At 39.7% G+C, this 16819-nt stretch overlaps 1 protein-coding gene across 3 annotated transcripts; it reads right to left on the reverse strand.

Annotated features, from left to right (window-relative positions):
- Positions 1–4578: 4578 nt before the first annotated feature.
- On the reverse strand, positions 4579–15996 carry ccm2 (CCM2 scaffold protein). Of its 3 annotated transcripts, none has more exons than XM_034162383.1 (11): positions 15597–15996; positions 10050–10226; positions 8087–8170; positions 7281–7461; positions 7015–7151; positions 6730–6865; positions 6561–6618; positions 6312–6447; positions 6047–6185; positions 5470–5804; positions 4579–5375 (listed from the first exon to the last, which is right to left on the reverse strand). In XM_034162383.1, exons 1-10 carry the CDS (start codon positions 15624–15626, stop codon positions 5500–5502), a joined length of 1383 nt encoding a protein of 460 aa, XP_034018274.1. In that variant the 5' UTR covers positions 15627–15996; the 3' UTR covers positions 4579–5375; positions 5470–5499. The 3 variants fall into 3 exon arrangements, with proteins under 3 accessions (XP_034018274.1, XP_034018273.1, XP_034018275.1); XM_034162382.1 differs by having other exon boundaries at positions 7281–7464; positions 15597–15995; XM_034162384.1 differs by lacking the exon at positions 15597–15996 and adding an exon at positions 11084–11284 and having other exon boundaries at positions 7281–7464.
- Between the last annotated feature and the right edge of the window lie 823 nt (positions 15997–16819).

Genomic DNA, 16819 nt, shown 5'->3' on the forward strand with positions numbered 1-16819 from the left:
AGGCAATGGTGTGGTGGAAATTACATTTACAAGGCCAATAGTGCCTGTAGTTAAAGAATCACCCTACTATACTTTTTAAAGAAATAAAATGACTAGATGGCAGAACATTTATTGAAATAGTCCAAAAAGGTTTGATTTTATTAAGCTTTTTACATTGTGTAAAGGATTTCTACTTCAACTGGCAATAACATTGTAGAGTTTTGTACTTTTTTAATACTCTTGTTATGCGCCAACCAGTAAGTACCACTTAAGATGTCATTGTCTGTTTGAAATGAAAACACAGCATATTGGTGGATAAACACTGAGATATATCTCTTCTAGTTCTTAACGACATGATTATACGGCTGCCGTTACCGCCCTTATTATTACGTTGACAGTTATAATGGGATGTGTCATTAGCCGGGGTTAATCCAAACGCATCTTCTAAACAAGTGGAGACGGGGGTTGGACAAACGTTTATTTTACCTTTGAAGAATTACTTGAACATGTAATTTGTCACAATGGGAAAACTGCTGAAAGGAAAGTCACAAATGGCGTAGGCGTCCGTTGGGGCTTTTGAGTAACGAGTATTTCTGTACCAGTAGAATACTTTAGACTTTTGTTTCTGCTTGCAGTTTTCCCCTTAGGAATGAAGCACAGTGTCATCTGCCAAGAAGATAACTTTGTGAAAACTGGATCTACAGATTGACGGAAGAGAACATACCTCAAAACTGGTTTGGTAAACCACGATTCCCAAAAGGGGATTGTTGTTCCTGGTTGTTTGTTTAAAAGTACTGACTGTAAATGTTTGTCGTTCAATGTTTTATCTTTGAATAAAGATACTTTATCGGTTAGTCATGCTCTCAGAGTGTCTGGGGTGAGTTGAACCTGTGATTTACTGACAGAATTCCCATCTTTGAGCCTGAGGTGCACCTCGTGAATAACTTTGCTGAGCTGCGTTTTTTTTTTTTTTTTAATGCATGAGCTCCGGCTTTGTGTTGGTTTATCGTGGCTGAAAGACGACTCCTTTTGGCTGATCAGGTGCCAGAGAAGCCATGGCACTCGTTTTCCAGCAGATGATGATTGAATATTCATTTTTACAACACAAAACAAGCTCACTAACTGTTGTATTAGTCTGCTTCTGCTGAGATGGTTGTGTTATTGCCCACAGTTGATTCCTGGGGTCCTGAGGCACAACCCACTGATGTCATATGCCCGTCTAGTTTTTTTTGGGTGGTTAGAACCAACAACCCCCCCAAAACCCCATAATAACCATATGTTATTGTTTAACCCTTAAACAATACCATCTTGACAATCTTTTGTGTAACCAATTAGAAATGGCTGCCAACGGAAGCTGTATTTCACACCTAAACCTTTTAATCTGCATAACAGAACCACGAAGGCCAGGCCACATTGACATTTTGTCTACTCACATCTTTATTCCGTCTTTTGTTTTCATGAAGAAAATGTTTCACAGAGAACATTTTTCTCTTGACACCCACAGCGAGTGATGAACTCCACTTTGTGTTCCAGGAACAGATGGGATGGCACAGAAACTCCAGGTTTCATCTCAACCAGTCTGCCAGCATTGGAGAAATAGATCAAAAACATGTTGCCAAGAGTCCAAGTCAGTTCTTTAAGCCACACCAAAATTAAAAATGTTGTCCTCTAAGTCTACAAAATGCAGCGGCCACCATAATGAGAAGGCGTTGAACAGATGGAAACCAATAATCTTTCAACGTATATGTAATTACGACACCTGCTCCTAATTTTAATCATTCATCCAGCAGGTGGCAGCAAGTTCAATGGGATACTGTGTAAGTAGAAGTTACTTTTGATTTTTAAACTTGTTTCTAATCTGTTTTCCTCGAGTACCTTAAATCCATGGATGCCACAATCTTTGCAAAATCAGTCAATGCCCTAATTCCAAAACTTGAGAAGATAAGTGCTGAATCAGTGTTTGTGAGTCTCCTGATCAAGGATACGATCCAGGCTTTCAATGACTTCCCAGACATGACCATCAGAAGTGCATCTATGTGCTGAACTTTAAGAGCCCCACTTATGTTGGAAGTTACGTTCATGTCGCCGAGTACTTGGCCTTTGGCAACAAGAGATGCTAGCGCTTATGAAGGCATGAGATTGCTGTACAGAGGTGCTCGCTGATGATATCTTTGCAGGGGTATGAAGGTCCAAGTCCTTAGGGTCCTGGTGCTTCCTGTCTTACGGTGACAACTGGATGTCTTTGATATAAGGTCTCTTCAGAAGATCAATGGGTACCACTGGAATGACCTTGTCAAATGAGAGGTTACTTATGGAGACAAAGATGAGGCATTGCTTGCATTTTGAGGACATCTCAGCTATATTTTGACCATGTGATGACTTTCTCTGTGCATGATCAAGACACAGGTGTTTCAGCGTTGTGGACCTCAACGGTTGGAGAACAGGTAGACGGCCGCACTCCACTTGACTGCCACAGATGAGGATGCCTTGGGACTCAAGACAATTAGGTCCAAGTCGGGTAATTTATTGATGTACAGAGGTGATGGCATGTATCGTGTTAAACTGGAGGGGATGGACTCATTCACATTTTACAGTGTGCATAACGAGTGAGATTGGCTGCACGCTCAGACCAACATACGTCTTTCGTCAAAGTAATTACATCTGAATCTCCAGCTGTAGACAACTGGCAACTTCTCTACACACAGCACGGGATGAACCACCTGCTCTATGAACTAATTACATGCATGAAAGAAGTCACTGTTCCCACTAAAAATCAGATTAAGGCCAATTAGGACAACCAGACTACACAGGAAACATTAAAAACTTTCATTTACCCTTTCGTGTACCTAACAACACAATATTGGTTCAACGGGTATGGATGTCAGTGTGAAAACAAAGCATGTGTGTTTGCATGTCGATCTTCCAGTGATGTCACGCTTTTGTAATGGAAGAAAGTGTCTCGGGCCTGTAAAGCTATTTGAGCTGAGATATAATGTTCCTACACCACAGCAGGAAGCGTAGATTCATCCACCCCCAAATCAAGTCCTGAAAAGGATGAAACATGCTCACATAAATTACTTTAAAACGGAAATTATTTTAAAGTACACATGTACAGGAAGTGAAACATTCCTTTACAGAAAGGAATGTACCCGCCTGAGCCGCACTGTCAGTTTCTTTCCCTTCAGATGGAACTAATCCCCAACTGTGATGACATTCAGAAACATCAGGCTTCATTGCTTTGATGAAACTCAGGCTGAAGTTCCACAGCGGCTTAGGGGCATCCGAGCACATGATCGCCCAGAGGAGGAGGGTAATCAGATTACAACCTTTCAACTCCTGATCTTATTTTTGGCTTGTGAGAGTCAAAATAAAAACAGGATGACTTGTTGCACATCAAACTGACTTTTTTCAGCTGCCAATGTTAGGGGGCGCCACAACGTGACTTGTGCCCACTCTGTGACTTGTGTGAGTGGGCGTGGCTTAGCACAACATACGCCAGACAAATGTTGCAACTGTTACCTACAGCAAAAAAAAAAATTGGATTTGTATGAAGGGAAAAGTTAGCTGTTGCTCCAAATCCCATTTAAAATCAGAATTATATACACCTGAAGTATTCCATGTTTCCATACCACAGGAAAATACAAAAAAATTAAATACTGGAAAAACAAGCTTCAAATCCACATAAGCAGTTTGTTTCAATTTTTGATGTTAACTATATTTGATCTATTTTTAATTACAAATATTACCGTTTGCTTTTTGTGTGCATTATTTAAATAATGCTTGGAAAAACTTGTTTAAACTTTCACACCAATAAAGCTTTTTATATTTGAGTGAGAGAAGAAATTTGTGTCAGATTCAGCTACATTCATACGCAATCCTTTCCGTGCGGTTGTGTGGACTCGTTAATCGTTTTAGCACTTTGTTTATACCACCGTTAAACAATCGGGAAAAAAAAAAGTTAATTTCTGTGAAAAATATCTTACACCCCACTCACTGTGTACCTTACACAACCATTTCCCTTGCTTTTTCTTTTGGCAGCTAAAGTGATAATTTTTCTTTTCTGGGGGTATGATAGTGTTGAGTTTTACAATATAAATGCTGTTAATCAGGTAATGGTTTTGGTGTATTTTTGTACTGTAAAGGTCCAGCTCTCTTACAACCACACCTGCTCCTAATCCATTATTCATGAATCATCCAGCAGGTGGCAGCCATGTCTATAGGATATTGCATACGCAAAATAAAGAAGCTTTTTGGATTGATCTGGTACATCAAGTTAGCCAGCTTTTAGTGAGTTTATCCGCATTATATCCCCTTTAATTTTGTGAGTTACGTTCTAATTATTCCAAGATACCTATCCACTCACTGAATTTTACAGAGGACATGCCTCAGACATGACAAATCTTTGGAATAATGTTGAAAATGAGCATATTCTATCTGAGAAGAGAGTGCAAGGAAAAATAAAATACAGGATAAACAAACTGATCAAATTTCTCAATTTTTTTTCTTCGACTGTTTCGGTACAGCCATTTCTCGAGTGTGACTTGAAGAAAAGTTGCTCAGTAGACATCACAATGCAGTAATGACAGACAAAAAATGTAGTAAAGTGGCTGTTATTTAATAACCATGTTTTGCTCAACAACTGCTGTTACAGTTGATAAGTCCATTCCTGTGTGAAACAGATGACTAGCTTGGCAGCAGTGCTGCCGTTAAAAGGCACACGACAAATGTAACGAAAGATGCAAGATGACAGCTATCAAAAATAGAAAATAAAAAAGAAAAATCAGACTTGCATCAGCCATATAGAAAGTGGCTTTGTCACATGCACTCCTCACTCAGACTGATTTAAAAAAAAAAAAAAAAGATTTTAATGGCTTACAGCATTCTGTCAGTTTGAATTGGGCAAAACTATAAAGGAATAAACACTGATAACAATACGATAGTGTAAAACAAGGCGGTGCACGAGTCAAAAACTAGTTTACATCGAGCCAACAACACAAGAGCAACACAAAAATGACGTAAATACAGACCTTAATTTTTCCTGCTGGATGAAGCTGACAGACCTATAAAAAATAAAAACAGCATGAAGTAGTATTTCTACACAGTCCTGTCTGAGGGTCTGTCACCCCAGAACCCTTTGAGGGAAATGAAATATTCTCACAGACTCTGGAGACTTTCGCTACATTGCTGACAGCTGTGGCAGATACTGCCAATAATAGAACACAAAACCAAACAGTCCTTAAAAAAATATGAGGTTAAGAATTCCTCTGAAATGCAGCTGTGACACCAGTGGCTGCACATCATCCGCAGGCTCACCGGAAGTGCATCTGTTGACTTCATGTTTCGGTGGTAAAAATGTTGAGGTTTTCCTTGAGTGAGTGGAAACTGCTAAGCATCTTCTTTACAAATAAACAGGGGAAAAAAAACAATTATTCACACAATGTTTTTGGTCCGTGCTAAAGACCACCTTCATCTAATCTGACCAGCACTTGCCTGGAGGCGGGAATCTTTAGCATCCCTGTGTCAGGGTGTCACTCCATCCTGGTCCATGCTGCAGCCCAAAGCTTCAATATCATTGCTGATATCGGAGATCATACGGTCCCACTCGTCCCCTTCGGAGGGCTCCCGGCCCTCGTCTGAGGCCCCGCTGTCGCCGCTTCCCCCAGCTGCTCCGTTGCCGTTAGTGGTGGAATCGGAGGCGGAGCTCGCCGTACGCCGGTAGCGGCCAAAGCTGTCTGTGATTATTCCTCGGCCATCTTTGACGCCGATGGTCTCGAGGAAATTCTCAAAGTGCTGGCTGTCCTTCTCTGGTATGAACGGACGCAGGCCTGCGGGGGGGGGGGGGGGGGGGGGGGGGGGGGGGGGCAAAATGAGGGGGGCAAAAAAACGAAACGCATCCATCAGTAATGCCATAGAACATTATTATACTGTCTCTGTCTCAGCGAGTCAACAGCAATTAAACTTTAGTTGTATTTACTTATTTTAAAGCCAGCAGCCTGAGAATATATTCCGTCGGTTTTAATGGTGCAGTAAAATATTTCCAGGCCTCAAGCGGTATGACGAGTCTTACCGAGGAGGAGGAACTTCCTGCTGTCCCCATAGAGCTGTCGCAGGTTAATGCAGAACTCGTGAATGGAGGAACCGTTACGGTATTCGTGGAGCAGAGCAGCAAACTGCTGGATCTCCTGGGACGACAACTTTGTCTGCAACTAAGAAAAGAAAAAAAAAAAAAAAAAAAAAAATCAACACAGCCTGAAGCAAAATCTATTGGCAAAGCCTCGTCTGTTGAGAGCGAGTGAATTCTGCAAACTGTATGCGAGAAGAAGTGTGCGTACTGTGGTCATGTAGTCCTGCAGTAACTCTGCAGCTGTGGTGCTGAGCTCTCCTTCACTTGCCGTCTTTGTCTGAGGTGATGTTGGTGAGGACGTGGGTGGAGAGTTTCGTTCTGTCTCCACGGAAACCTGGAAGGGACTTAAAGAAAACAACAGTTTTACAACACAGTGAGCAGCAGAACAAACAACTTACTTCCCAGTATGTCAAATCCTAATGGAAAGAAGAAGGAAGGTGGGATTCGTTGCACTTACAATGTGCTGGCTTCCGCTTCAAAAGCCTCCTTAACGTCCACTTTGCTTGAGGAATCATCTGAAAAATTTGAATTATTTTCTTTGTTAAATTTACAGGTGACTTGTAAAATGCTTAGGCAGAAAAAAGTGCTTGTTTCCCTTTGGACACAGACGGTGATGTCTTGCTTACCACTGTATAAAGACAGGTGTCTGGTGGGTGTCGTCGCACCATCAAAAATGGCTCTGTCCAAAAAGTCGATGGTGGACTCTGTGTAAACTATCTGAAAGACCTGGCTGAGCAACAAACACAACTCCTCTGCTGCTGCCTGAAAGAGAGAAAAAAAGTGATGAACTGCAGAGTTTTCTGCATAAAGTGTAAAAATCACTGACTAATTTAACAGACAAGTACTTTATGTATCGCTGACGTTAGCAAGATTATTTATGCGTGTTGCAATTTGCATGAATAAAAAGGCACCTTATTGTCAACAGCCAGCACAAGCAGACAGCAGACTTCAACAAGCATGGCTCCGCTTTCCGATAGCGAGCTGAGGGTCTGAGACTTGTTGAGATCAGGACACGAGCTGGGACAGGGAGAGCCTCTGGACTCCTGGGCTGAAAACCACAAAACAGTCTTCACTGATTCTACTTCAAATGTTCATCTAAAGGGTGCAGCATGAGTTATAAAATCATCTTGAGTATGATTTTTTTTTTTTCCCCAGCCAGAGGGGAGACACGGAGTACCTGTTTTAATCACCACGAGGTGTAACGAGTCGTCCCTGATGTAAGAGACGGCAGCGATGTCGTGGATGGGCACTCTGAGGATGATGTCCTCGCCGTCGCGCCAGACAAGCTTGATGTTGTACGCGGACAAGCTCACCACTGCGTCCTGCTCTGATGTCAGCTGGCCAGCCAGCTGATGAGACTTCTGACAGACAAATACAAAAAAAAATACTGAGTGTAATCATCCACGCGAACGCAGCAACCCCCTCACCACTCACAAATCTGACAAACGACTTCACCATAAATAAAAAACACACATTTTAAACTATTTTCCGACTTACGGGATATGTTTTTACCATTTTTCTCTCCCTTAAATCCTGACACTTGCACTTTCATTAAACTTGACAAGGGAAAGACTTTCTTGTCTCTTCCACAAGCCTAAATATGTCATCCATGTCTACATCAGCTGTCGCCAAACTTGTTGGCATTTATTTCAGCCTCTGCATTATACCAGTGTATGCAAATCAAATAGTTCCACAGGTTGGAAGATGACAAATCTGACATTTTTTCCAGACAGAACAGCACCCAGGCTGTGCTGCCACACCTCATCAAAGAACCATGTAGCCTGCACGGGTCTTTCCCATCCAAAATGCTACATTTTATAACATATTGTTGCCTGGCATCTCCCACGAGATGTGCTGTGAATTTTAAAAAGCTACATCATAAGTACAACTGCTGCAACTTCAATCTCACTGTGTCTAAATGATATTTAACATGATAATTATGTGAAGACAGGCTGCCTCAATCTTCATTTTCCAGATACTCACCCTCGCATTGTCAATGAGCTGCAGGACTTCTGTCCGACTGGATGGGTTCAAGTATCCTGGAACTGATGTCAGCTGCCCCAAATACTGGATAAAAGTAGAGGGTGGGGGTGAATACTAATAATAATCACAAACTGTACAACTATGATCTGAACAATAATCCACTGTACAAAAAAAAAAATAAAAAAAAAAATCACCGTCTGATTTCTTCATAGAATCACCACATTTTAAATACACAAGAAGAAAACTTTTCCATATTGCCATTGTTTCATGACATCTAGACTAAACTTCACCCGGCATTCCATTTGTCTGATTACCCGATAAAGACCCAAAGACAAACTGTGGCTGGCTGCATGTTAACATGACATCATTCCAGTTGCTTGGTTTTTGAGGTCCCATAAGCCGCGACATGGAGAATCATTTTACATGTGACAACTTCAAGCTTGACGTGTGAAATTATCCTCTCCGTAACACACTCAACCGTCTCAGAAAATAACACCAGACTGCTTAGCTAGCATGAACCAATATCCCCAATAAAATCGTATGTACTGACAATCACTTACTACTGAATTTGATTGCTTCTATATAAAAAAAAAAAAAATTTGAAAAGTATTTTCATTATAGAAGGTGTTACTATTCTAACAGCATTTTCAGTCATTTTCATTGTTTTTGTCATATAAATGGTAAATGGACTGCATTTATATAGCGCTTTTCCATCTGAATCAGACGCTCAAAGCGCTTTACAATTATGCCTCACATTCACCCCGATGTCAGGGTGCTGCCATACAAGGCGCTCACTACACACCGGGAGCAATAGGGGATTAAAGGCCTTGCCCAAGGGCCTTGCCCAGTCAGGTGGGGATTTGAACCCATGATCTTCTGGACTCAAGCCCAACACTTTAGCCACTAGACCATCACCTCCCCTATATAGTGCAGCAGATAACTGAAACAATCATGCAAATGGTGATAAAAGCATCAAATTTGGCAGAAATACTCCTTAGACGCTCCTCTTTTGAGAAAAAAAAAAACAAAAACGATTTGCCACTTGACTTTTCAATCGGTAGTCAGGTAGGGGTCAATTGAAGAATTACACAGAGGTCAAAATTAAAAGATGCTCCAATCATATTGAAAAATATTCCACATTATTTGCCTGATAAAGATTCCAAAAAGATATAGTTTGGACTATCTGTGACTGAGCACTATGGAGTTACTGGATAAAAACAGCAAGAATGGTGTCAAAGGTCAGTGTCATTCTGTACAGGGATCAAAAGTTAAAGTTGCTCCAGTTTTGGTAAAAAGTGATGCAAATTATTGGTTGAGCTAATAGGATTAATAAATGGAATAGTTTTGACAGTGTTGAATGCTTGGTCTCCAAAGTAAAGGTCAAACAAGGTCAACATCTATTGGATTCTATGACATGTGACATATGTTACCCCGTAACGTGATAAGTAAGGATGATACATGGTCCAAACTATTCCTTTTTAAAACCGTGTTAACTAGTAATTTGCATCACTTTTTACCACAATTGGAGCAACTTTAACTTTTGACCCCTGTACAAAATGACACTGACCTTTGTCACCATTCTTGCTGTTTTTATCCCGTAACTCCATAGAATTCAGTCACAGATAGTCTAAACTACACCTTTTGGAATCTTTATGATCAGTCAAATAATGTGGAATATTTTTCAATATGATTGGAGTATCTTTTAATTTTGACCTCTGTAATTCTTCAATTGACCCCTACCTGATCACCGACTGAAAAGTCAAGTGGCCAATCTTTTTTTTTTTTCCAAAAGAGGAGTGTCTGAGGAGTATTTCTGACGAATTTGATGCTTTTATCATCATTTGCAGGATTCCCCTCTAAATATTCTGTTATCCGCACCACTAATAATGTGATTTGTTGTCAAAACAAAAACATGTCCAAATAGTTATACTGTAGGCACCGTGTCTCTGCCTGTCGTACTCACTTTGACTTCCTTCTCAATGTAGTCGTTAAGCAGGATGTCAGGGTCAATGCGGTGATCGGGCTGAGACAGAGAGAAGGTGTGGAGGGCCCGGCGTTCAGTTGCCTTCTCCTGGGCTTTCTTGTCCCTCCCCTTCTCTCCTTTCACAAAGACTCGCTTGAATGGAGACACGATCCCTGGCTGGTGGATCCAAACAAAAACAGGGTTGAGAAAAATGATGGGAAAGTACTCGTCAAAGTGGAAATTCAGGTCGGAAGCAACAGTCGATACTTGTGTTGTCATGGCTTCATCCAAAAATGGGAAGGTGTACAGATGATGGGGAAAGAAGAAGGAGAAGATGTTGGCATTATTTTGCTGCCATTTTGAGTGAAAGGTAGATTTTTGTATCAGCTGACCTACTGAGTCTTATGGATTAATTCCTCTGGCCAAAAAAAAAAAAAAGTTCTTGCAAACAAAGCCATTATTATCAAATGCAAGTAGAACACTCAAGAAGCCTTAATGTTAATATTTTCCTTTACTATTTTCTGTTGAGCATTAATTTATTCATTTTTAAATAATTTGTAGGAGCTTCCTTACTTTAACCAATCATTCTGAAAAATATTTCTCTCAGTCCATCTGTGTACAAGCACACACACCAACCTATTATCACTTCCTCTTAAAAGCTTTCAGGAGCATTTTGCACATTTAAACAAATAATGTGAAATGAACAAAAACAGAAAAATAAATCAATAAAAAATTAAAAGACTTTGCACTCGAGCAAGAATCCAAACCTCTGTCCAAAAATAAACACTGTTCTGCATCCTTGGCCAAATCATATATTTGTGTGGAACTGTGCAACACGTGCACCAGATAATTTTCAAAGTTATGAGCATTAATTGGTAAACTGACCCTATTATGTAATGTTTAAGCACTAATTAGACTATATTCAATTTTTAAAGCCTCCTCTTATAACTTTTTTTTTTATAAAAAAACAAACCTGACAGTTTGAATAATCCCTCGTAAAACCAAAAACACTGTTGCAGACACAAAAAGCCTACCTCATTCTCCATGAGCCCTCATACTGAAACAACTGCCTTCGTTGAAAGATGCTGCTCCCCTCACACTGTCTACACTTATCACCTGTTGCCTCCAGTCTCACAGTGACAGCTGCTAACTGGTGAGAGACCTACAGCAGCTGGACAACTGTGTGAAAGAGTGTGACCCCACAGAGGAAGGAAAACATCACTGTCTCAATACTGAGGCACATGAACAGGAAGGAGACCAACCACAGCCTTCCTGTGATGACGCATTAACTCGCACTCTGCGTACAGAAACCCTTAAAAAGTGTCTTCTGTTGCTTTGAGATCTGCTGCACCTGTCCTTTGAGGCGTATGTGATGCGAATCACTTTCGCCCTCGCCCCTCAGCTGCTGTCGGTCACAAAGGAAATAATACTGTTATGACTGACTTTTTTTTAATTACGAATACTCAAATCGTTTTGAAACAGCACAGTAAATCATGCAGTTACAAGCCAGGGTTAACCACAATGCCAGCAGCATGATGTATGCAAGACCCAAAATCCTTTGAACAGGAACCACACCATAGTTTATGACAATCTCGTGCAAAGACTGTACAGCCCCACCCATTCAAACTGCATCAAACCCAAAATATGCCAAACTGTGTGATCTCTGTATCATCATTACAATATTCCTGAGCCACACAAAACAAAATATAGTAATAACTTTGCAACAAAAAGTCAAAACAGTTTCAGAGTCTTGCACCCTTCTTATTAATTCCGACATGATGTCCAGTTAAAGAGCACAACATGCGGTCAGCCAGTGTATCGTTTTACACTGCACAGCACCTGGACTCTGTGAGAACATGAGCTCATTAACATTTTATTGCTCTTCCTGGTGATATGTGAGATCAGAGTGACTCCAGGTGAACCCGAGTGGATATCCTGATGAATAGGTGAGTGAGTTTACAAAAGAAAACATCCAACAAAGTGTATCTTTTGCTGGCAAAACTGACAAGAATCTTGTTTGGCGGGATGTGTTAGCACTGTTGCCTCACAGTAAGAAGGTCCTGGAGTCACTTCCTGCCTGGTCCTTTCTGTGTGGAGTGTGCATGTTCTCCCCGTGTCTGCCTGGGTTTCCTCCCTCAATCGAAAACATGCAAATTTAGGGTCTGCTCCTTTCTCTCCCCCTGACCCAAGCACCATCTCTCCATCTGGAGTTAGTCCCAGGCTGCCGGACTGTGGCTGACCACTGTTCCTAGTGGTTGGATTATGTAACTGTAATTCGGAAGGGCTAAATGCAGAGGACACATTTTGTTTTATGTATGCATAATGATAATAAAAAAAAAGGCCTGAAATGGCAACTTTTTTTTAAAACATACAAGTCACATGGTGGCTGATATGTCAGTCATATGCCGTTTTATGTGGATGTTTTATGCCATGCATAATACAGTAATACAGTGAGTTGTAATGACAGCTAATATAACTGCATCTCTGTGAATGAACTGTGCACACTGAAGGACAATCAAGCTTTGAAATAATTTTTTATTTGCAGGATAATTATAATTTCACTATAATTTAGACATTTAATAATGTCTTATAAAAAAATAAAACTGATTTCATCAGCTGAAAATATTGTGAGCTACAGCTAATTAACTGAATACTGTGCAGTCAGAAAAGTACTAGTCCACTTTTGTGTACAATGCTGAGTAGGCAAAGTGCTGTTCACCACCGCCACCAAGTGGAACAAACAGAAACTGCAAGTATTGCAGTATCACTCCACCCATCCCAAATCGCGCTGCCTACTTCTTTAAGTAATATTTTAGCTGTAAAGATTAATTGACATACAATATATTAATAATATATTTTTAAAGTCATCAAATAAACCCTTTCCCACCAGAAACAGCACAACGCAAATAAGGTTTTGTTATCACAAAAATTCAACTGCAGCTTTATGACGCCGTTTAAAAAGTATTCAAAATTAACTTTTAGTGAATTATGTCTTTTCCCATCTGACTGACAGCAATCTTTCTTTTGGCTTCTCTTTTTATGCTGGGGGCCGACACAGCAGATCTGATGTGGATCTCTGACTTGACGGGTTTTATGCCAGGATACCCTTCCTGATGCAACGCAACATTAGATGGAGAACAGGTACAGGTGGTTTTAAAAGGGGAACCCTCTGTTTCAGGAGCAAGAGCACTAACAAAGTGGCACTCCTAAAATTAGTAATAATTTTGTTTAAAGCTAGGTGGAAATACTGCTACAAGGTGAATAACTGTCAGATCTATAAGTACTTTTGAACAGTAGCCATTTTAAACAGTCCCTTCATTTTCAGGGGCCACAAGTAATTGGACAAACCACTTGTTCATATAAGTCATCACTGTTTCAACCAGTTTCTTTTAGACAGGTCAGAGGAAAGATATGTGAGCATGTCCAAATTGTTGAATATTCTCATGGACTTCATTTATGTCGATAATACAAACATTGTGGTACTGTAGGGTAAGTCTGTCTGGACAAGGCAGTTCTCAAATATTGTCATAGTGCAAGAAAACAACAAATGAGGGAAGCCACTTATAATGACTGAGGGCATTAAGGATTTTGTCTTTTGTATCACCAGTTATACAGCTTCACAGTGGAGTGGCACAGAGGATGTTCCTCAGTAGAAGCCCCAAATGATCAACTCCATTTTATGCCAGAAGCCAATAGCTCCTTCAGAGTTCTCTTTTGGCTTCCCTCACTAGTATCCTTCTTGTAGCTAGTTTGTGAAAACTACTATTCCAGACAGATTTACCATAGGGCAGACTGGGGTAATTCCATACCCTACTTCTATAAATTACAATATTTTAACCATGTAGAAACAGAATCAATTCAAAGTCATTCTAACAAACAAACAATACATACTAAACAAAAACATAAATGAACTACACCTTTGCACATGCACATACTATTTATTCATTAAAATTACAAAAATCTCAATAAAATTTGGAACGGGGCAATTCCATACCCCATTAACGTTAACAGTAAAACATTCAACAATGTCAGAAATTCAGTCATATATCTTTTAGTCAATCTTGAAATATAAATTTTAAGGAAACAACAACTTGCTAAACCCATTTGAGTTTCACATTCCAATAGAATATCAAAACGCACCATTTTTGCTGGAAAGACAGAAAAAATATATAATTTAAAAAGACAAAAATCAAATTTTTTCAATCATTAAATATATGTGTGAGTAATCCCATATCAATTAATGTATTCCTAAGAAATTAAGTGTTTCCTAACAACACACCCAGGGGTATGGATTTACCCATTCACAATGTTGAGAATATGTCAAATCATTTTACAACTGAGTCTGCAGGTCAAGATATATCTATTTTTACGTTATTGGATCCTTTATATTGAAAACACATCAATTCTATACAATTATTTGAGAGTTTATAAAACATACTTACCAAAATGAAAGCTTGGATGCTGTAGTTTTGGACCCTAAAAATATAGATTGTTTTTTGTTGTCTGCTCAACTGCCATATTTTTGGCCAGACAGGTTCAATGTCAACAACCAATCAGAAGCCTTGTTATAAAATATACCTGAAATATAGCTTTCTCTCCTCCAATCCTAAAGACCCATGACGAGGAGAAAATAAATCTGGTTATGGAATTACCCCGGTCTGCCCTACTATTCATGTCTCAATGATCAATGTAAATGAAGTAGAAGTGGGCGATACCGGGAATTTTGGTATTGATCCGATACCAAGTAAATACAGGCCCAGTATCGCCGATATCGATACCGATACTTTTTCATATTTAAGCTTCATAGATCCAAAGGATCCAAAAGACCGAGGATAGAATTTCACCAAACATTGTACGTGACAAAATACTTTATCACAATCAACATTTTTGTTTAAAAAAAAAATAACTTAAAACAAAATCTCCTGAGGTAGAGGGCTGACAAACCACAATACAAGGGTGCGCTGCTCCGTGTTGTGACACAGCGCAGCGCTGCTCTTACAGACTTTGTCTTAGACTTTGATGAATCTGCGTGCGCAGCAGTCAGTGCGTGCGGGAGAGAAAAAAAGCTTGAGTATCGACCTTTTTACATGAGCATCGTTCAATATCAATACCAGCGTTGGTATCAATATTATCAATATTAGGATCGATCCGCCCACCTCCAAAATGAAGTCCAAGACATTTGGTGACTTGGTAATGTTCATGTATTTGTCTCAACAAAACAGTTTGCAAAAGAGTTGATTTGTACTACCATGAGTAATAATTAAATTTCGTGCGTTCGACTGCTAGTGGGCTCTGAAAATTGAGGAACCTTGGATAAAAATAGCTATAACTCTGGTTAATGTGACATTTCTGTTAAACCCAGTAAATTACAGCTAAAAGTCTACACTACAAGAAAATAGTGATCTCTTCATGTTAACTCAACTAGAATGGTGCACAGAAGAAAAAAAATATTTGGGGGGAAGAAGCGTGTCACTGTCCAAATACTTATGATCCCGACTGCAGGCTAATCCGGCTACTTCAAGATGCTGAAGTTTTATTTCCACTTACCTTCTTCACTTTTTTCACATCATCGTCCATTTCTGCGCACGGCTCCTCTTCGTCATATTCAGGTCAGCACGAAGAACATGTCAAAACAAAAACATAACTACTAAAGCTCACACTTCTAAAAGCTAACTACTGTTAGCAGTTAGCCTGCTAGGCTAGCATTGATAAAGCGATGCCCGCTTTTTCAGCGGATAGCAAGACGCCATCCTAATACTTTGTTGTTGTTGTTTTTACATTATTCAACAACCATGGCACGAAACTCCGCTGTGCCACCAATGTGAAAAGCAGCCCGGTTCAGTAAAGACACGGTTGCTGAAGAAAAACTCTACTATTAAAACAAACTCGGACAAAACAGCCCAAACTTTTCACTTGCGCTGCCATTTTTGGGCGTAGAACTGCAGACCAGCATGCTTTGCGCTGCTTGAAACAAAACTTTTTCTTTTAGTTTTATGGCGGCTTACCCAACGAAAGATGGGCAAAATGTCGCCACCTACAGTTCTGGCGTTTGCAGCGGTTTCAAGTAATTTTTTTTTTTCTTTTTTTCGGGTTTTTTTTTTTCCACATATTTTATATTTCATTGGAACTTTTTTATGTTTCATAATGATAGTGCAGCTCAAAGCAGCATTTTAAAAATATAGAAACATGTTTTCACTCTAACTCCCATATAAAGGCATATTATTGAAGAGCATTTCTTTTGTAATTTTATCCCCCATTGGATCAGAGGCCCATATTAAGGCTTTCAGAATATTTCACATGTGTCTATGTGTCTGGCTGAAGCCAGATATCAGTCTCTTACTACTTGATATAATATTGATACTTATTTCTGGACTGACACCTGTCATTTTATAAGCTCAATATTTCTGGCCATAAAAGTGAATTTTGCTGCCAGGTTATCACCAAAGATTAATTCAGTTGTATTTATTCCGTGCAAGTGTAACATTAATGAAGTCAATTAATGAGTCAGTGACTGGGTTTGTAAAATATTTGTCAGTAACTTATAATTTGTGGAAACAATTTTATATTATGGAATAATACACGAACTCTACATTCCGCCCAGTGACCATTGAGATAGGCTACGCCCACTCGACTAGACAGGTTCAGAATCTTAATGAATAAATGAATGTTGGCGCAGTGGAACATGTCTAGACTTGTTCATGCAGGTACGTGCAGTGTAGACCTTTTGTTTGAACGCCATTTTTAAGCCTTGTTGTTAATCACAGGGTCTT

The sequence above is a fragment of the Thalassophryne amazonica genome, chromosome 21, assembly GCF_902500255.1.
Source record: "Thalassophryne amazonica chromosome 21, fThaAma1.1, whole genome shotgun sequence".
NCBI lineage: Eukaryota > Metazoa > Chordata > Actinopteri > Batrachoidiformes > Batrachoididae > Thalassophryne > Thalassophryne amazonica.

Bases quoted from the DNA above. Each gene is read 5' to 3' on its own strand.
- ccm2 (XM_034162382.1), bottom strand. From the start codon at position 15,626: ATGGACGATGATGTGAAAAAAGTGAAGAAG. The intron at 8,171-10,049 runs GTGAGTACGACA...ACTTTTATCCAG, and splicing joins ACATTGAGAAGGAAGTCAAA to TATTTGGGGCAGCTGACATC. The intron at 6,619-6,729 runs GTAAGCAAGACA...CAAATTTTTCAG, and splicing joins ACACCTGTCTTTATACAGTG to ATGATTCCTCAAGCAAAGTG.